At 49.9% G+C, this 21582-nt stretch overlaps 2 protein-coding genes across 9 annotated transcripts in view; one reads left to right on the top strand and one right to left on the bottom strand.

The window, feature by feature from the left end:
- The window catches only part of trioa (trio Rho guanine nucleotide exchange factor a), a 39489-nt gene extending 36794 nt beyond the window's left edge, over positions 1–2695 (top strand). For all 5 annotated transcript variants that reach the window (XM_057021398.1, XM_057021396.1, XM_057021395.1 and 2 more), the window contains 3 exons: positions 63–263; positions 364–502; positions 633–2695. In XM_057021398.1, coding sequence (XP_056877378.1) covers positions 63–263; positions 364–502; positions 633–1187 — 895 coding nt within the window. In that variant the 3' untranslated portion in view covers positions 1188–2695. The remainder of the gene's footprint in view (positions 1–62; positions 264–363; positions 503–632) is intronic.
- Positions 2696–3704: 1009 nt separating this feature from the next.
- LOC130518648 (growth factor receptor-bound protein 10-like) overlaps positions 3705–21582 on the bottom strand; it is a 28260-nt gene continuing 10382 nt past the window's right edge. For all 4 annotated transcript variants that reach the window (XM_057021404.1, XM_057021405.1, XM_057021407.1 and 1 more), the window contains 12 exons: positions 14229–14385; positions 12516–12631; positions 11305–11379; positions 10928–11065; positions 10673–10783; positions 9932–10030; positions 9777–9854; positions 9293–9409; positions 9110–9176; positions 8947–9034; positions 8761–8854; positions 3705–7749 (listed from right to left, as the gene is read on the bottom strand). In XM_057021404.1, coding sequence (XP_056877384.1) covers positions 7603–7749; positions 8761–8854; positions 8947–9034; positions 9110–9176; positions 9293–9409; positions 9777–9854; positions 9932–10030; positions 10673–10783; positions 10928–11065; positions 11305–11379; positions 12516–12631; positions 14229–14385 — 1287 coding nt within the window. In that variant the 3' untranslated portion in view covers positions 3705–7602. The remainder of the gene's footprint in view (positions 7750–8760; positions 8855–8946; positions 9035–9109; positions 9177–9292; positions 9410–9776; positions 9855–9931; positions 10031–10672; positions 10784–10927; positions 11066–11304; positions 11380–12515; positions 12632–14228; positions 14386–21582) is intronic.

Here is a 21582-nt window from a genome sequence, read left to right as displayed (position 1 = left end):
CGGGGAAGGGGGGGGTTGACTTAAAAGCTAAAGCTGAAAAAGTTCGTCCTCTTTCTCGTCAGGGGTCGTTTTTCCGTCGTCAAGTGCTACGACCAGCGGGGCACCAAGCGCACGCTGGCGGTCAAACACGTGAACAAGAAGCTGATGAGGAGGGATCGGGTGACTCAGGAGCTCAACCTGCACATGAGAGTCCAGCACCCCAACATCATCTGCCTGGTGGACACGTACGAGACCCCCAGCAGCTACGCCCTGGTGCTGGAGATGTAAGAACCCATCCAATCAATCTCATCTTCCTTTCAAACGAGGAACTTTTGCTCTACTGGCATTAGCTTCACCCAACTTGATGCGGCCGTTCCGTTTCAGGGCCGACCAGGGTCGCCTGCTGGACTATGTGGTCAGCTGGGGGAATCTGACGGAGGAGAAAGCAGCCTACTACCTCCGGGATGTTTTAGAAGCTTTACATTACCTGCATAGCCGCAGGATCGCACATTTGGATGTGAAAGTAAGTCCTTTAGCCCTTGATATTTCATATTGATGCAAGTTAATTTGCTGTTTAGCCCCTGATGGTTCAATTATGGCCAATATACTATACCCTCTATAAGTATTTAAGTTCCTGATCATCTGTGTCTCAGCCTGAAAACCTGCTGGTGGCCCAGCGTTCTGGAGGACAGGTGGTCAAACTCTCAGACTTCGGGGACGCGGTCCAGCTCAACAGTTCCGACTACACTCACCCTCTGCTGGGCAGCCCAGAGTTTGCCTCCCCGGAGTTGGTCCTGGGAGAGCCAGTGTCACTCACCTCTGACATGTGGAGCCTGGGCGTGGTGACGTACGTGCTGCTGAGCGGCGCCTCTCCCTTCCTCGATGAGAGCGCGGAGGAGACCTGCCTGAACATCTGCCGGCTGGACTTCAGCTTCCCCAGGGATTACTTCCAGGGTGTCAGCCAGGCAGCCCGGGACTTCATCTGTCTGCTCCTGAGGACCAACCCCAGCCAGAGGCCGTCGGCCGCACTCTGCCTCCAGGAGCCGTGGCTGCAGGCCCGGCCGGCCGATGAGCAGACTGGAACGGAGGGCTGTCTGGACACCTCCCGCCTCATCTCCTTCATAGATCGGAGGAAGCATCAGACAGATGCTCGCGCCATCAGTGGAATCAGGAGCATCATCCAGGGTCGCCTCCAGCTGCAGGCGTAGAGGACGGGCCGTCGCCTGGCTGCGCTCCAGCTCTGAGAAAAAAGAAAATGAATGCTGATCTTGTCCTCTTTCATAAAAGCTGGTTTACTAAAGTCCTGTAGTCCTAACAGGGGTCCTTTGAGGGTCCTGAGCCAATCCAAGCCCTCGAGAACAGAGTTCTCACCAGTTACGGAGGCCTTCGTCTACTGCTGCTTGCCGATTTCAAATCACCTTTTTTTTTGGTTATTTGAACAAAAATGAATAAAAGTAATTTATTTTTCTTTGCAAGAATTAAAGCTGGTAAAAGCCAACGGGACGAGCGTCGACACCCCTGCACAGACGCTAAACTTTCAGGAGGAAGTTGCTCCAACCGAGTCGCCGATGTCACGTGTTTCTTTCACACTAAAGCGGCAACTTGGACTTTTCTTACTGAAACAAAAACACCCTCTCGTGGAAAGTTTATCTGCTACTTTTACAGACATTTGTACATCTGATCCAACTTTTATTTTTATTTTTTTTACAGCTGCGTTTATGTAATCGAACACGTCGCGGCGACTAGGTCAGGGGTAACGACGCTGCATTGTCCGATCTGAGCAGTAAACACACCAGACATCCATCAAACCATGTGCAGATGTGAGATGTTTTAAGCCTTACCTTGTATATAGACCTCCGCCTTCACAGCGTGCGCCTGTCGGGGGGGCGGAGCTGCAGACTGGCAGCCAATCGGATGAGTGTGGAGACAGAAGAGATATTACTGTAAATGCACTCAATGTGTGTTATGTTTATGTGCAATGTTGCGGCTTTAACATTTTATGCAACTATTTATGAAGACATCCGTCGTATCTGTAATAAATTTAGAGAAAAGCATGTACCTGGTACTGCGAGCGCTGCTGGTAGTTTGTGCGTGTCGGAGCAGGGCGCGCTAAGAGGTCACGACCTACAATCATCAAAAATATAATTCAAAACTTTTTGTACTGTATGCCTCTGTAGTATTGGTACACCAAAGTTGCTTTAGCTTTATAGTACTTTAAAAGATATTTACTGTGTTTCACTTGAGTTAGGTGACCTACGACCTTGTGAATAGATTTACACGCCGTGTTGCAGGAGGTCAGACTCTGCAGGACTGATGAGCTCAACCAGAGACTTTATGTACAGATACTTGTTGCCAAATTCCTTCTGTAAATTCCTCTTTTAAAACCCCCCTTTACACAGAAACTACAGCTTTTTTGATTTCCTGACTAATACTGTTTGGGGTTGAAAACCACCAGGAAGAGAAATCAGTCTTTATGATTATTTTGATCTATATGAAAGGTGTGCAAAGGCCTAATAAATAACTTAACCTGGACTGGACGCTCCTTGTTTTACCCCATTGTTTGTCTTGTTTGTGGTTTCACATATTCCATGTTTGCCATTTGTTTTCTATGGTTTTTAACTCTGCATGTATATTTCTTTGTACAGGTCATGGTTCTCTTGTAAATATGCTCATTTTGTCACAACTTATTTGACAATTAAACATAACGTGAACAAGAGTGCCTTTTTAATGTCCTGACGTCCAATTTTTTTTGCCTCTACTTAAAATAATTCACAGAGCTGATTAAGACTACAACCAACTAACAATAATTATAAATCCTCCCTAAATGAAGCCTAAAGGTGACACAAGTCTTGGATGACAGATCGGTGTAAAACAACGTATAAATTACCTTGCATTCGTTTTCATCTTTGTAACCTCGTGGTTCTGTGCAGAAAAGTGCAGTCAGACCGCTTTGATGGTTCATATTTGCTATATATCACAAGTGCCAGTTGTTAAAAACAAGAGTTTTATGACGCGCTTTATGGAAATATATGTCGAGTTAGCTGGTTAGCGCTGGATTAGATGCAAAACTTTAACCCAAATCTGGTATCCCATTTATCAGAGTAATATTCAAGATTATGATCATTATGCAGGTGCCGTTCTTTAGATTTGATGTAGAATTTAAAGATTTTAGTTCCCATTAAGAACGACAAGCTGATAAAACAATGCAACTTATCGAACCAAAACTGTGCAACTAACAAGGCGGTACTATTTTTATACTCTTCATTGGTAAAAAAGTGTTTAAATTCTTTTTACAACACACTTAAAACGAGTTAAGCATTAACGCAATTAAGGTTAATGTCGCATTTTTAAGTGTAAAGTAAGCATGTGTTCTTAATTAGGGCGGGGTTATGCTAAATGCCGGAAATGCACAAACACCGGAGGTATAAAACTAAGGAAAACTACAAAATAAAACCGGAAACCGGGCGAAATAAAGAACTTAAGTTCACATTTCCCCCCAGATATATAGGTGTCATTTATAGTAGTGTATTTTGAAAGCGTTATTTACCGTTTAACTTTTTAGTAACATTTGTATTTGCATTTCTGAACTATTAATAACTTCCCACATATACAAATAAACGAAAATAAAAGCCATTCCAGTCGACACAGATATCTTACCTTGAATATATAAATAAAGTATTTTGCAACTGCAATTAATCTCTGAATAAAACACTTGGTCAGCCAGGTTTGGTTTATAGCAATTTTGCCTTTTATTCTAATTTCCAATAAACAGAGAATATATCAGTCCCTTATTTGTACAAAAATACCTGAACAGGAGCAGTACAGACAGAATGAAGAAAAGCACAGTGGGGGTTTTCTGGAAAAAAAATGTTATTTGCTCTTAAAATAAAAATGAAAAAAAGATATTTCCCTGAAAGGTTTATTTGACTTCAGCTTATGTCTTAGACTCAACAAGAAAAACACAACCAGACAGTTTTGTTTTGCACCAACACTCGGAGTCACTAATGTCTACAGGACTTGTGTGCAATAACCACCTGATATTTAGATTTAGTTCCAGTAGGATTACGTTTCATGGCTACAGCTAACTGTAAATGTGAGCGGACGGACGGTGACTAAATAAAAAAGGGGAAAAAGAAAAAGAAAAGAGGCACCTGCTGCAAGAATAGGCTGAGAGGCTTAAAAATGTTGCTATGCACCTTGAAATTATTGTGAGCTATTGCATACAAACGTGCTAATCTGAGGAAAAGTGTGCAAAAAGATCTTTAAAATGAAGCAAATGATGAGAAAGAAATGAGATTTTGGCATCAGCTTATACACACAACTGATGTTCAGACAAAATATATGTCCAGTTTGAGCTCTTCAAATAAAAAATAAGCTAATTTAATACTGTATATATTGCGGTGTATTTTTATATTCTGTGTATTTATATATGTAAAAAGATCCTTTTTTGTGGCAAACTGAAGAAAATACACAATAATTGTCAATATACACAAAATCAAATTATGAAGAGGAAAAAGGACATCATAAAGCATTCTTCATTTCACACGGAGTTATGAGCAAAAACACAACCCCACCACAAATAGTGATCTGTGACCCAGGTACAGTGTTACACCTACGCCCTCGCTGTAGCTTCACATACTTAAACAAAGGATGACGTGCACTGGTGCCTTCGTATATTGGAATACATCTTGCAACGTAGCACAGTGATTAAAAAAACAGAAAACAGAAGGAGGTGGAAGGACGGCGACCCCCCCCCCCCCACACACACACACACACACACACACAGCTGGGAACGGGGAGCACTGCGATACCTCCAGTTCTATCCAGAGCCTTCCTCTTAAAAATAAAGTGATGATAAGTGAGTAGCAGAGTGAGCAATCCTGAATAGTCAGTATAACAGTCTGGCCACAAACACACACTAGCTTACAAGCTGGACGGGAAGAGGGGGGGGGGGGGGGGGGGGGATCCAGCACTATCCAATCATTGAGAGGGAGAAAGTCTACCCAGGCTGACTGTGGGGAGGGCTCCGATTGGTGGAGAGCAGAGCTGGCGAGTGGCTCCGGTCATGGGATTGGTGGAATGGCGGCAGTGGCTCCTGAGTAAGTGTCGGTCCAGAGTTTCTAATTAAGCCTGGCTAATGTCCTCATGCCAACGAGGACAGGAGGGGTGCGGGGCAGCCAGGGTCCAGGAGGGGTGCGGGGTAAAGGCTGGACCGGAGCAGAAAGCGGATTTGCTGCTGTGTGTTCCGCTGACTGCGGTCACCCTTTCTATACAGATGACCTATGACCCTGCTGGGATTCTCAATTTATATTAGTCAACGAGGCCACCAGGGGGCACCAAAGCTGCTCGTGTTTGTGTCCTATAATTAATGGCTTAATTGTGAGATTTGCTGCCGGAACTCCTCCGTCTCGTTGTCCAGCCACCAGGATGAGGTCATGTCACTTACATTTAGGAGTTTTACTGATTAATCCTATTTGAAAAATACACATTTCACTAGAAAACACAAAGGCAGGAAATCACTCTACATAGCATCTAATGAACGCTGATTCATCAAGCAGAGCAAAGCTGCAAGGCATTCTGGTCCACTGAAGCCATCTCTAGTGTGGCTCCCAACCCGATGGAAATAAGCCTTTCCTATTTGGTTGTGAGGGTCTACCAGCTAACCACTGTTGCTAGCACGCTCCTCCTACGTCTCCTGGAAATATCTGGACAGGATGTTGCACCATAGCAGCAGCACTGAGATAAGATCAGTCTCCCCATGAGAAAATAGGACCAGAAATGAAAAGCTGCGTCACCAGTTCTACCTGCTGCGTATCCCTTCTCGCCGAGGCTCAAACGAGGCCGTCGATACCGCCGCTCCACAGCTCGAACTAGCGCCCCAGCACCAGGTGGCAGCACCGGAATCTGGGAATTGTCGTACAAGGTAGTAACGACATCCTGTCCACATTTATTAAATGTCAGCGAGGCGAATTTAGCGCGGTAATGAGCGAGCACTAGAGTGGGCGCTGGTATCGATCTTCCCATTTAACTCTTGGCAAGTATCAGGTGACATTTCATCTTTAACACTGTCGATTCTCTCCTGTTAAAATCCCAAACTACGTCTCTGTATGTGCGTTTAAATTTAGCTAAGATTTCAGACACAAGGCTCAAATTGTACACTTAAGGCAGGTGAAGCTGACCCGGCCGTGCTGACTCACGGTCGGCCGAGCTCACGTTTCAAGTTGTTCAATTCCATGTTAACACAAGCAAAGCAAAAAAAAAAAAAAAAGAAAGGAAAGGAAGAGGGAGTGCTTCTGTTGATTTGTCTATTCTGGAGTGAGTGAACAGTGGTCAAAAATCGAAACGGGACGCCTCCAACCCATCGTCAAAGTAAAGACAGTTAAAAAACAAAATAGAAATGTGCAAGCAGTGAGCCCAGAACAGACTTGGAGACATTCAAAGACAAATTCACCGATACGATTGAACCCTTCCGATAAAAAAAAAGAAAGAAAACAGACTGAAACGGTACAAACATGGTGGCGGGCGCAATTTCCGTTTTAACAGTCTTCCTCGTGGTTTTCGAGAGCACATTCATATTCCCCCCCCCCCGACCCAAGTACGATGTTGTCAGTTCGAGCCGCAGAGGTTCGCGATGTTCCTGAACCCGTCTGAAAGGCACTGCGTAATCGACCGCGACTCTCTTTGCTCCCACGCCACTGTAATCCAATCCAAGACCGGTGGAAATTCACATGCATGTTTTTCAAGGGGAGGGCAGGGAGGAGGCGAACGGAGAGCAGGCCTCTTCATTTAGCTCCAGAGAACAGCTGGCCTCTGTCCGCCCGGGAGTGCAAAACTAGTTCTGCATTGAATCAACAGTAATAAAACAGCATTAAAATGACATCAAGTAATCAACTCTACAAGAGAGGCTTGTTGCAGCCTTCCTGATAAACATTCCTCTGTCCTTTCAGCAAAAAAAAAAAACCCTCGCCAGAGAGCCGCTTAGCTCGCCTTCCGCTACTTCTCTTTCCCCTCTCCCAAACGTTCCTCTGAGCTTTTGTGGAGGGCAGGCAGGATCGGGGGTTGCACCAGTGGGATTATGGGACAGGACGCAGCGGGGAGGCCACGGCGTGTGCAGTTAGGTTTATTCTTTTGGGGGTGGAGGGGGTGTTCGGTGGTGGCGGTTTTGGGAGGAGGGGGGTTCAGCTTATCCAGACTGGACTGCACAGGTTGAGAAAGCTCCTGGATCGAGTTTTAAAAGGACCCAGAGAGGTTTCCGTCCATCCCTGATGATCGATGAGGAAGTCAGAGGGTGGCGCTGCACGCTCGCCTCGGCGGAGGCCGGCGTGGGGAAGGCACCACAGCTTATCAGGCCTGGAGGATGAGGAGAGTCAATGGAGGGAGCGAGGGGGGGGGGGGGGGGGGGGCTCAGGAGTGAGGGAGGATCCATCCAGGACAGCCCTTAGACGCTGAGGAGCCAACGGACAACCGAACCTTCTCCAGCAGCTCCTGCAGAGGTCTCACTAAAGAACCTCTGGATCTCCTCAACCTCACTGGGGAGGGAGTGGGGAGGACAAGAGGAGGGGGGGGTTCTCAGGGGGAGAAGTGTGCAAAAAAAAGAAGGGGGGGTAGGGAGATGGTGGGGTGTCACAAGGCCACAGCGGTGCAGGGGTGTTTGAGCTTGCAGGGCAGCACGCCTCGGTTGAGCTGGTAGAACTCCACCAGGTGGATCAGGTCGGTGAACTTGGTGGCGCCGTCGTCCAGGCTGAAGAACACTTGGCCGTCCTCCTCGCACTGTCAAACAAAGCCCAGACAGAGAAGGAGGGAGAGACGGTGAACAATCGCTCATTCAAAACTGAGAAATGAGGAACTCACGGACCTCAATTCGGGCAAAAATAATCCGTTCAAATGTCTCGAGGCGTTTATCCACGAGGAGGATGACGCAGGTTTCCAAGCACGCCCCGCACCAGCTACAGCTGTTAGCATGCGCCGCTAACTGGACTTTATTCTTCGCAGAAATTGAGGCAAATCTGTAGATTATTACATTAGAAGCTGACAGGCACGGCTCCTGTTTTTCAGCTAGCGTTGCTATAGCAGAACGTTGGCTGGCAACAGCAATAAAGTCTCACATTTTGGACGAATCGATTTAAAATCGGGCATCGGCATTCTGCCGAATGGTCAGGAACAACCATAACAAACGCTGTCACATGCTAATGCTAGCGCGAGTGCCCGCCCGGCGCCTCTGCAGCGACCCTATTAAAACATTTCCCTTCTTTCCTCGTGCCTGTAGGTCTCTGCAGGCGCTCCAGATCGACCACTTTCCAGGTTTTCCAAAGTTAGCGAGGGCTGTTTTCGGCCGCACGGCGCGTCCCGACTCCGTCAGCGAGCTCGCGTTGGTTCGATTTTTCTCAAAACCCCTCTGCACAACTGGAAACCGGGAGCAACGAGCGAGCGAGTGTCTGTTCTAATTTGGGTGAGCGGGCCCTCTCGGCCATTTAAAGTCCTCAGCAATAACGAAATAAATCGAAACAGATGGCTGCCCGGGAGAAAGGATAACATATTTCAAAACCTTAAAAAAGCACGCATGCCTTGGAAAAAGGTCGGCGGTGACGTTAAGCGAGCGGAACGGGCCAGATGGATGTTGGAGGTTTTAAATGAGATTAGGCCCACAGCTTGAAGGATAGCTAGCAAACGGCGCCGCTACATGAAACCCAACAGCTCTTTTCCCATCAGAACCTGCAGCGCTCCGACATTCAACCGCGTGGAGGCGAAGTGACATCATTAAAACCTCATTTCTGGACTGACCGGGAGGATCTGGAAGTGCTTGATCTTCTGATGGTGGCACAGGGTGAGCACAAACGCCTTGGGATTACTCTGACTGTCCCGCAACAGGAACAACCTGAGGAGGAGGGAAAAGGAGCCTTTTTAAGAGCTCTGGCGAGGAAAAAGGCGGCTTCCTTCCTGCGCTGGGACGCTCCCGGACGTTCTCACCCGTCTACTTGGCCTTGCTGGATGATCATTTTATGGGCTTCCTCTCTCATGATGCGGCCGTGAAACCAAACCTGCGTCCTGTGGATCACTGGAAGACACAATCCCCGCTCTTATCGTGGTGAAAAACAACCGCGGCGACAGAGTGCGGGTCAGTTTCTGGTACCTGTGCTCAGGGAGGAGGGGTGCATCGGGCTGGGGCTGCCCAGGACATTCATCCGCTGGCTCCGTTTCTGCAGCAGGAAGAAAAAAAAACAATCGATTTTAGCCTCAAACATCCAGCAAAGTCTGGACCAAACTCCTCCTCCTCCTCCTCCTCTCCTCCTCCTCCTCTCCTCCTCCTCCTCACCCTCCAGGTCTGTCCCTCCTCCAGGGCGGCGCTCTGGGCCTCCACGGGGTTGTCGATGACGCGCCCGGTCCGTCCAGAGAAATCCATGGCGACCAGGGAGTTCTCGGACACACTCCGCTGTGGCAGGAGGGGAGGGGGGGGGTAGACAAGGGTCAGAGGTCAAGCAAGCCAGACACAGGCACTGGGGCGTGACAAATCCCGTCTGCAACCAGAACCGCTGCGGTCTAAAAACGCCTCACCGGGCTTTCAGCTGAAATGAGCGTTATCAAAGACGAGTCCGAAAACAGGCGGTTTAACCAGCGCGGCTGCTCTAAACGGTCCGATCAGTCACGTTTCCTGCTGCTGGGTCTCAGACCGGTAATCAAATATGGGTTGTGTCTAAAAATAAGCCTGGCTGGAGGCTCCTCCAGGATCTGCTCTGTGTTCGGGTTATTCAGGCTTTAGTTGGGCTCTACTGGGGGGGGGGGTCAGAGCAGAGCCTCACCACAGGCGCGGAGAATGGAGTGAGGCTGGCCTTCCTCTGCTGTGGGACGTTGTAGCTCTGGTAGAGGACGATCCCATACTGAGGGGCGAGAGATGGAGGGGGGGGTTAGAGACACGCTGAGTGATCCTGACCACATCCACAGGTGGATCACCTACCTTGAGCAGCCTGAAGGCCGTCATCCAGCACGTGCGGCTCTGCTCGTCCTCGGCGCACAGCATCTTCAGCTCCTTACAGTCGCTCCTGGCTTTACTGGGCTGTGCAACAACAAACGGCACGTTTCACCTTCGCCGCATCGACCCGGGGAATCGGCCGCTCCAGAACGAGGCGGCGCCATGTCCGCGTGGTCGCGCGGAGGACAGAGGCGGCGGCGCCGGGAGCCTTCCCTCCCCTCCCTCCGCCCGCAACCAGGACGTCAAGACAACCGCTTTCTTCAATGCAACCCCTACAGATTAATTCATTCATGTCGCCATAGCAACAATCCAGCACCCCAGGCCGCCAAGTAAAATCCTTTACCAAATCCTGCACCGTCACCCCCGTGGACAGCTTCGGACACACTGGCTGCTCTGATGCGTGCGCGAGCTTGTGTGGTTATAGGTGTGTGTGTGTGTGTGTGTGTGTGTGTGTGTGTGTGTGTGTGTGTGTGTGTGTGTGAGGTGGGGGTGGTTAAACAGGCCAGGTTTTTCTACCATCAGAGCTTAACTCACTGGGTTTATCCCAGATCAGCAGGTGACCCACCACAGATTACCCCTGGTGAGAGACACACAGCCCTGAGTGTGTGCTTGACCCCCCTGCTGGGTTGTTTTAACCCCTGTGTCCCTTATGACCCCCCCCCCCACACACACACACACACACACACACACACACACTGGCACACTCGTGCAGCCTCTTCACGTTACCTTGATGCAGAACTGGAAGTCGGTGGGAGCGTTGTGAAGCTTCCTTCCTGTGATGACGGTGAAGATGCTGCTGTCGTCCAGGTCTGACAGCAGCTGAAGGTGTCGGGGCTCCTGTTTATAGACAGGAAGGGGAATTTGATACATTCCACAGGAAAAGGCATAAATGACGATAAATAAAGCCGGAGGAATAAGCTTAGCAACGAGCTATTTTGCACACAACAGTGTTTCTCGCTCCCGGGAGCAGTAAATTAGCACCTTAGATGTTCCTTTAGTAGAGTAGTAGAGCCCAGAGCGGCGCAGGAACATGTAGAGTTTCTTCCAGGACTTGCGTCCAGGCTCTTTCAAGTGCAAATATCCCTGGATTTCTGGACAGCTGCTGGAGTTTAAAAAGTTCTGGAAGTAAAACCACAAGAATGGCATTTATCAAGAGTTAGCTTGACAAGGGGGTAATGCAGGGTCAGAAATGATGATATTCCCTTTGAATTTGTTTATTTATAAAATGCAGCTCTTTTCTCCTGAAAAACATGTGGCCTTTAGACAATTTAAAAAGGTCAGACGTGTCAAATTTGGTGTTGGAGAACTGGACTGTGGCCAGCGTGCCGGCCTCGCTAGCATTCGAACCGCCGCCTTACCTGCAGGAGCTGCGACTGCGGGATGGAACCGTTAGAGTCCTGACACCAAGCCACCATCTGCTCTGGGAAAAAGTTCTGAAAGGAAAGGCAGAGAGACGCAGCAACATCATGAGAGCGAAAGAGGGAGCGAGCAAGGAGGAGAGAGAAAGGAGGCACTAGAAACCACTTAGTGTGTATTGAAGCTCAGGGTTGGATAGTGTTTCGCTCTCTTTCTGTGTCTCCGATGACCGCAGGACTCCGAGACAAAGGGTGGGGGTGGACGAGGTAAAGAGGTAGAAAGAGAGAGAATAGAGTGTGTGTGTGTGTGTGTGTGTTGAGGAGAGAGAGAGCACTCCAGTGTGGGACTGGATGCAGTATGATCTCACCCGCTGATGTAATCCCCTTTAGCCAGCAGTGCTACTCTTAGCATGATTGACAGGCCGCGGACAGCACTCTGGTGTTTTACTGTGCTCATTACCAGAGCTGAGGTCACCCTCTCTGGCGCACACACACACACACACACACACACACACACACACACACACACACACACACACACACACACACACACACACACACACACACACACACACACACACACACACCACCTCGATAACGTCGCCACACGCTCGGACCCTCGTCAGCTGAAGATGCCAGGTGAGGAGGCTGGCAGGTCCATTTATCTGGACCTGAACCGAGGTCCGGCTGTGCATTTGATACTTTAGCGTTAGCGTTAGCTCCCGGCTCGACGACAAAACCGGGCCACACAGACGAAATACGGCAGCAACTTCAACAAAGCGCCATAGCTGCTGTTCATAGCTTCCTCACAAAGCTGCTGTAGCATTTTAGACAATTCACTGATCAGCTGACATGGATGACCCACATAGAGGTGTGACATTTTCCCGCCTTTTCCATCCACATACAGCTGAAAGAGCACCTCTGGGACGCCTTTTTCTGCTCCACTTCCTGCCAAACAGATGTCGCGTGTGTCTGTGATCATTGTCGGGGGTTGAAACGTCTTATCAGGTGACCGTCGTCACCCCTGAGATCTGGAGCGCACACGAGCTGTCAAACGCAAAATATTCCCACGTCAGGGGCTCCTGTCAAAAATACCAAGGCTGTGACAGCTGTGCACGCATGTGTGTGTGTGTGTGTGTGTGTGTGTGTGTGGTGGGGCTGCGTGCTGAAGTGAGGCCATTACAGAAATGACTTTTCAGGCATGCAAGACTCACCAGGGGGTTCCTGAAGAATTCATATTTGGCATAGTTCTTCCTGAAGAGGAATTTACTGTCACTGCTCATGGAGGCTTGGATCTGAGCCACTAGCTCGTGGTCTTCCAGACACCGCTCTGTAAGGACACACACACACACACACACACACGCACACACTCAGTGATGCACAATAGGCCCAATTTTGTGCCCCAAATTTGTTTTACCATTTATTTCTGGTCATAATTTCAGTAAAAGAGGCTTTTTAATCACAAGCATCACCTGTTAACCCTCACTAATTTGCAACGAGGATCCTGAAGGCTGCAGGAAAACTAAAAGCTCGTCAACCTTTTTTTCCTTTCCTCCATATTTGCTGCAACATCGACCAGATTGGACGCAGTGACAGCAGGAGCAACCCTGTTACTAAGAGACGGGCATGGGAGTAAGAGGTTAAACGGAGAGAGGCTGTGAAAAGGAGAAGCTACGAGGGAGGAGGTGAAGGTGGAGAGGAGAACGGGCATCAGATGGGGGGGTTGCAGGAAGATGATGTCATCGTGTATTTAGGCTGATTGCTAAGAGCGGCGAAGACACAAAACCACGGACTAACACACAACCACACATTAGGAGCTGCGCAGGCCTAACCTGCTCACTGTGCACCGTGGAGGCCCAGTGGCCCAATTACACTGTGTGTGTGTGTGTGTGTGTGTGTGTGTGTGTGTGTGTGTGTGTGTGTGTGTGTCAGTTTGCATATGATCTCAGAGCGCAGCTGATTAGACGTTGATAGCGACAGGATGTTCCAGTTCTGCATGAATACACGCACGCTGCACACACTCCAAACGAGGTTTTAAAAACACAGCCATTGGAGCAACATTTGCAGTATAAATAGACTCCAGTAAAACTTTTTCTAAATGCAGTTTTGTCTGTGCGTGCGTGTGTGTGTGTGTGTGTGTGTGTGTGTGTGTCTGTGTCTGTGTGTGTGTCTGTGTGTGTGTGTGTGTGTGTGCGCACTGGCTGTAAGCGGGGAATTTCCTGTGCAGGCTAAAAGAAAGATTGATTGGTCGGCTGGACTAGGGGCTCGTCTGATGGAGAACTACGATTGGTTCCAGGCAACTCTGGTATGACGCTCCGGTCCAGACACCCCCGCCCCCCCCACCACCACCACCACCACCACCACCAGCACCTCCAAAATCTCTCCCTCTCTCTGCCTTCATCTTTCTCTCTCTCCCTCCCTCTCCTCACCTCACATTCCACCTCTCCAGTGCACTTCTTTTTTTTTCCACCCAAACGCAGATTAAGCAGCAAAGCACAAAGATCCTTTGACTCTAAAAATACGAGCCGGGAGGAGGAAACGCAGCGGCGGGGACAAAGGCAGGGCCGAAAGAAAGTGATAAGGAATAAATAAAGCTGCTGAAAAGATGAAAAACCATCTCTTTTCACCTCTTTTCTTATACCCCCCCCCCCCACACACCAAGCAGGGAATTACTGGGAGGGAGCAGCCGTGCGAGCCGAACATGGAAAATGCCTAATCCCTGGATCGCCGTGCCTCCCAGCGCTGCAGGGACGGCACAGGAGCACTTGTGCCAGGAACAAGTGAACACACAACAGGCGAAACACAGATGCACAGACAGGGAAGACGGGAACCGGACCTCTGGCCACACACCTGCACCGTGCGCGGCGCTAAAAATCACATTTGCCTGCGGCGGCGAGGGGGCGCCACGCGCATTCACACGCTCCTACCAAGGCCGAGGATGGGGTGGTGCTCCACCAGCGTCCAGGCGTTGTCGTCCAGACAGTGGTTCTTGTAGACCAGGAGCTGGCAGACGTCTCTGGCCGTCATGTCGGCGGGAATCTCCACCACTTTTCCCGCCCCATCCTCGCTCCACACCTTCACTATCTGGAAACACATGAGGAGAGCGGTTGGAAAATGAAGGCAGAGGGGGGAGGAAGTGGTGTGGCCGTCCGGGGGGAGGCGGTTCAGGTTTACCTCCATACCCAGGTGCTTTGTCCCGTCACTCCAACATGTGATGCGCTCACACACGGAGGACGACAGGCATCGCGGGTCGCCGCCCCCCGCGCGCTCGACCCTTTCGTCCACGCCTCAAACGCGCTTGTTCGCCCGCGTATTAATAAACGCGCACGTGAGCCGATGAATCTGAACAATCTCAGGAAGGAGTCGTGGCTTTGCCCTCAAAAATGGCGCCGCCTGGGAGCAGCCGCCGGGTACACTTCAGGACCCGCCACCGAAGCGCCATTTTGGACGATTTCAAAATGGAAGCGGTAACATTTTAACTGGGTACGTTTTGGGTTCCTTCCCCCCCCCCCCCCGCCCCCCCAACTGGAGTGTGTTTCTGCACATCTATCCACAGACCAGCTGCTTCACACCACTGTAGCGCAGCTTAACAGGGAGAGAGGTCGCCGCAGCGATGGAGATCGCAAAAAGGGTCGGCGGGGCCTGACCTCTATCCCGTAAACACGGTGGGGAAAGTACGCACGTGCGCATCCAGTCGCGGGCGCCAAAACGACCGGGGGGAGTGGGACACGAAAGGGTGGTGACGGGGCAGAAACATTTAGCGGAAAAGCGCGGAAATGACAGCAGGACGGAGGGAGCAGCCGCGGGAGACGTCCCGGTCTCTGCCCCCATCGAAGCAAGAGGTAACTTTGTGACGCAGGAGGAAAGTTTTGGAAACACAGAGGTGGAAGGGGGGGGGGGGGTAAAGGACAAAACCATGCACACACATATAAAAAGGTTAACGGCGAGCAGAAAGAAAACGGACGCCCGTCTCTTACCTCCACTGCCTGAAGGAGGCAACAGTCTGGAGAGCAGGATGGCATTTTCACACTGAGACGCTCTCCAGTGACACAGAGAGAAGAGAAGAGAGGAGGAGGAGGAAGTCAGGGAGGGGGGGAGAGAGGGAGAGAGAAGAGGGATAGAGAGAGAGAGAGAGAGGGAGAGAGAGAAGAGGGATAGAGAGAGAGAGAAGAGGGATAGAATGGCAACGCGACTGCCGGAGAGGTAAGAGGTAAAAGGCGGGGGTGACAGAGGAAGGACGAGGGTGGAAGAGAGAGAGAACAGAGAGAGAGAGAGAGAGAAAAAGAGAGAGAGCGTCCTTGTGCAGCGAGCGTCGCTGTGAGCCGCTACGTCTCTCCTCCTCCCCCGCCCCTCACGCTGGATTAACCCGCTGTGGGATTTTTCTTCCCTCTCAAACGGTGAGCTGCTACCTGTCACGTACTCCCCCGCACTCTTATCTTCGGGATTCAGAGCCCCTGAGCGTTCACCTCTCAGCAAACCTTTGCCATCATCTCCTTTTACCGATGGCGCCGCACCGAAGTAAGTCCCTAAAACACGCCCACAACTCCTCCTACACACACACACACACACACACACACACACACACTGGGGAGTATCTAATTTTTGATACCTCTAATCCTTCTTCAGATTATGCTGCAGTGTACAGTGGTAGCGACAGCCTACTGGGAGGCAGTCGGATGTCATGTTGTGTCTTCTGCACACGTCATTACGTATTTATATTTTAGCGCATGTAAAGAGGTCAAATGCAAATGTTTTATTCTTTCCCCAAACAACCTGAACAAGAAGGTTTGATTCAGCAGACCCAAGAGCTAATTCACTAGCCTCGCGGGGTTTAGCGGCATCATTGAAAGTTAGCTTAGCCTAGCCTTATGGCTCTCCATGGAATATCGCAGCAGATGTATTGAAGGTATATGCTGCCATCTTTAAAAAAAAGCAGACAAATGAGCTTCTTGTCCCTCGATGCCATAGACTCAAGCTACAAACCCAAGTTCCCCGTCGCCACATGTCGCTGCTGTCGAGCCAGTTTGTCCTACTGAACGCCGCCATAAAAAAACGGACCAATGGGGAAACCAGCTGGCAGAGAGCTCCCCAAGTGGCCACTTCCTGGAACTGCAGGGCTACAACTGTGCAACGGTCCCAGAGTCTCATGTGCATCCTCCGACGTCTTCTACGAAACCGTCTCGCAGCTTTAATTTCACCCCTCGCTCCCTCTTCTCCTCCTCAGCTGGATGTGAAATACTAAACGAGCCCGTCAGGACCGGAGCAACACGTGTGCGGCTCGCTGACAGCGCCGCAGCTCCGGCGATCACGTGTCGGGGCGTTTCGGCGGGGTCAAGGGAGGGGTAGAAGGAGAGGAGAGGGTGGGAGGGAGGTGGTTGCTCAGCAAATCTGCAGGGTTTTTAGGGAGAGGAAGATAAAGAAGGGAGGGTGGGAGAAGAATAGAGGAAGAAAAGAGGGAGCTCTATGGAGGAATGTCAGTAATGCAACACTGAGTCATAATCAGGCTCATGTGTAGAGGCCGACCCAGCTGGCCCCTAATACAGTGCATGAGAACGGCGCGCACGCACACACACACACACCAATGTAAACAGTGACATGCAGGTCGGATTCTCCTGCTCAGCGGTTTTCAGTCTCACGCAGCCGTTCTGCAGCCGTCTGGCGACGCTTTACCTGTGCGCTAACGTGCGCTCCCTCGGGTGTGTGAGCGGGGCGTTCGCAGTAAAGGAGGTCGTTTACTCCCCACTCGCTCCGATGTTTTAATCTACGAGGTTTAACTCACCTCGGTTGATTCCTCCCTCCCCCTTTTCCTTCTTTCACTCCAAGGAGAGGAGGGTGAGGGGTAGAAAAAGGGTCGTTGGTCTCATATGCCACTTATAAACACACACACACACACACCACACACACACACACTCACAAAGAGGGCTGCTGAATCAAAAGGTCAGACACATGCCTATAAACAAACACACAAACGTGAATACACACAAAAATGTATATACACATGCTTACACACCCAAACCCTCACACACACACACACACACACACACACACACGCGAGATCAGTATGTACAGAGTCAGAGGTCAAATTCAGTAATCTGTGCCAGGGTCAAGCCCACTTGACCAAGAGCTTTGTGGGCCCCTAAACCTATCAGGCTATACACAAACACACACAAAGGCACATGCTAATGCGTGCGCATGCACACACAGTGAAGTGGTCTGGTTGTTCTGAGCCAGAGCAGTAACATGACCCACGGATTGTAAAACGCAATCTTGATTCACTCAGACGGGGGGGTGGGGGGGGGGGCAGCGATGGCTGCTATCTGTTTAAAGTCACATAAATTATACTGGAGGTCAGCAGATAGCCGAGGTTTACAGGCCGATAAAATAATAATAGCTCAGCGCACAAGGCAAACCGCTTCAAAAAAGATAAAATGAACTTCAGAAAGTTCGGCTAAATGCGTCATATCGAGCATCCGCATCTCCACGAGGTTCCTCCCGTGGCCCAAAAGGTGTTTTGAAACGGTAAAAATCCTGTTTTTGGACCTCTGTGTGCACAAAATTGCCAGATTAAGGACCTCCTTGTGCTCTGCTCGTGGCTAATGTTTTAGCCTGACATGTTACAATAGGCGCCTTGAAAGGACTCTGTTATTACTGGCGTGGGACATCGCAGTGATGCACAGCCAAGACGAGCGGTCAATCAACTGATGCTAACAGTTGGCACAGACCTCGTCGTTCAAATCAAACACGCTGGGAATTTTCCAGCGAATCCCACTGCCTCCACAGACGAATGTCAACATTTGCATACAGGTCGGCGGTGCCTCCCCAGCTCCGCTGGGTTACAGCATCGGCCCCCTTTCATGTCTGCGAGCGCTCAGGTTTCAGCCCAGACAGAGCTGATTATCTCCGCAGACAGGCCCAACTTAATTTCACCTCGCCGGAGCGCCACCACAAAGCCTCACTGAGTAGCTCACTTCCCCGGAGCCCTAACGAGCCAACACCCACCGACACACACCCTCACACACCCTCACACACACGCACGCAGCGTCAAAAGGCCTCTTTGACAGATATCCACCGGGAAAAAAGCCCGTCACGTGCCGCCGTCGCCCGAATCGTGTGCTGAGTGATGCCATGTGGCCGCCGCCGAAATCAGCCAACGAGGACGCGCGTCAAAGTCCGACCTTGCAAATATCAAAACTTTGGAAAACAAAGCCGGAGCGCCGCGGCGCCCCCTCTGCGCTTCCGTCATCCTTATCCGACTGTCGTGGCGTGATGCCGGCCGCCGGCTCACGTGCACAGACGTCAGCTGTATACTGCATGCTTTATGTTATCGTAGCTGGCGTCAAGGCAAAACCAGCAACGCCCTGGTTGCAGTTGCATTATGGGTAAAAATCTGAATCTCTGATCATCCAATTCAGCTGATCATTTATTTGTCAAGTTGTTGGATGTTGGTATTCCAATATAGAGTGTGTGTGTGTGTGGTGTGTGTGTGTGTGTGTGTGTGTGTATTGAAGATGCACCCTGAGAAAGTTCCGTCATCACATTGCCACCATGTGTGATTTATTTAATTCCTGGCACCGAGTCAAAGTTCCTGCATATCCTCACAACACACACACACACGCATGCACACACACACGCACACACGCACACACCCACACCATTGTGTGGACAGGACTTTCAATTTCCTGGAAACTTCAGCCAGCCATAAACAGTTTTTGTTCATCTGTCACACTCACAAACCTGCACTCCAGTTAATGTAAACATCCTTTAGGTACAGACTGAAAATATTTGATGCTAAATTTACTTCTCGCCGTCTCAGAGGTGCATCTCCTCGCTGTGAAGCACGTCTGTAATGCCTTTGGATTGAAATTGCGAAATGAAGTTTAAATAAGACATTTCCATTAATAGCTACAGCTTATAGGGGAGGGGCGGCACCAGGAACTACTATAGATTATCCAAGAACTTGACTTATTTCAGCATTATTTTCATGCAATGTTGCTCCAATTAGCTGGAGGTTAATGAGCCTTTGCTGTCTCTCAGCAGGTGGGGAAATAAAGAGTAACTTAATTATTTCATCCAATATCTCCCCCAGAAATACGGGGAGGGGGGGGGTGTTACGGGGGGGGATGGAAATAAAACGTGGGAAACTGAGCAGAAAAGGGCCATTTTATCAAAGTGTTCCTTGGGATAATCTCACAGGAGCAGATAAAGATCTTTGTGACACCAAAACACATAACCCCCCCCCCCACACACACACACACAGTTCAAGAGAACATAATTTATTAATATATCTATAAATATATATATAAATTATATCCTGATACTGTTATCGCTGCCACTTCACTCTCTGTGCCCTTTTCTCTCTTACACACACACGCACACACACACACACACACACACCCCTGATTTGATCTGATTGCAGTGGGTCAGCAGACCATTGCGTGCAGGAGAACATCAGCTGACCAGACAGAGGGAGAGGAGGGAGGTGGGAGCTCCTAACAGTGTGTGTGACTCAGCTTTAAACTTCATTTTGTTTCCATGACACTTGCACGGCCCCCAGACACACACACAAAGCCAAAAAGCACCGGCATGACCGGAGATTGGTCCTCGGTCAGCAAGCAGGCACCATCACCGCCACACAGGTGAAGTCCGAATATTCAAGCATTCTGGCGCCCCCTTCAGGGCCAGTAGGTGCATGACAAAGAGAATGGGGGGGGTCCTCAGCACCTACTCAGAGCTTTCACACCAGCACACTGTCTGTGTGAAGATGTTTTAACGAAGGTTTGGCGGCCTTTTCTGCCATGTGACTCCACAGGAAGCGTTTGATTTCACCACCTTCTCAGAATCGACTGCAGCAGTGCCAAAAAAAGCTAAAACGCAGCTTCTTTCTCAGTGCTTGTCTCTAAAGACATCTGCTTCAATGTGATTAAGCGTTAGCATTAGCCAGAGTCATGCACATAGCATTAGCAGCTAGTAGAACAAACGCACAGATTTAAACGCGATTCAGCCTGACGTGGGTATTACCCTGCCGACACAGCATCACATTCTGGCGGGGAAATCCCTTCATCTCATCAAAGGCGACACCGGCCATAAACCTGTCATGTTAGGCAGATAGAGTTTTACTGGCTCATCATATAATCTGTCTTTCCCTGCCATAAAAGACTGAAGCTCGGCCTGGAACAGATTCCGACCGTACAGCTAGAAAGAGACAGATCCTTTGATTAGAGCAAGCTAATGCAGCGCTACCATGGCAGCAGACCAGCACATCTGCTGCGTGCGAGTGAAATTCCTGATAGCTAATGTGGAATAGCCATATTAAAAATGTGCATATAGCATGAAAAGGAAAATAAAGAACCCTAGCAGCACAGCTGTATGGCGCTACCAGATTGGCCGCTGCTCGCGTTTGTGCTTGATAAAAGATGCGGTCGCAGACGCGGCCGCAAGTCGAGTCCAAGCGGAAGAAAAGCTCCTCGCGCGCAAGGACACTGGTGACGCGGACGAGGCACTTGGCCGATTTCCTGGTGGATTTGCGTCGAAACATTTCCACCCCGCCTGGATGGGGCTCGTCCCTCGCTGCCATGCGCCGCTGGTGACGCGTCAGCCATGTTTCCCGCCACTATTCCGGGTAGTTGGTTTCATTTCCCATGAGCGCCATCACCTCGGGAAGTTCACGCTCTCAACTTCTTTGTGAGGTGATTATTTACTTTCTCGTCTGGCTTCCGACCTCCAACCTTATCAACGTTTATACCAAAAGGATACTACCTTCTTCCTGTTTTTAGGCCACTGGGAATTCTTATTTCCTGCGAACCCCAACAAGGTGAGGCCACAGCATGGGTAGATCTATAGTGTGTATATGAAGGCGATGGCATTAAAAATAACCTGTATTGTTCAGAGTGGGCATCCGGAAAACATCCTTGAGAAGGATGGAACATTCCTAAGACAGGAGGCTCTGCTGGGGAAAGGAAAGGCAGGGCTATCACACACTCACACACACACCCATCTGAAAGCCTGTGAACCGGAAATGGGCGACTGTCTTGCCAGAGCCGACAGATGGATTCAGAGGTTTCCGAGATTTTCGACCTGCAGACGTTCCCAGCTGTGTTCCCAGAGCCGCTGCGGAAGTCTGTGCTGCGTCTGTGGCGTCCTGGAGACATCGCTCACCTCTTTCCACAGCAAAACACACTGTTGCTCTGTACGAGCGTGGGTGTGTGCATGTGACTGATAATGATGGCTCTGCAAAAAGCACCCTCTCACACACACACACACACACACACACACACACACACA

The sequence above is a fragment of the Takifugu flavidus genome, chromosome 21 (assembly GCF_003711565.1).
Source record: "Takifugu flavidus isolate HTHZ2018 chromosome 21, ASM371156v2, whole genome shotgun sequence".
Lineage (NCBI taxonomy): Eukaryota > Metazoa > Chordata > Actinopteri > Tetraodontiformes > Tetraodontidae > Takifugu > Takifugu flavidus.
Note: the sequence above shows the minus strand (reverse complement) of the source record. Positions and strands in the feature narration are given on the sequence as shown.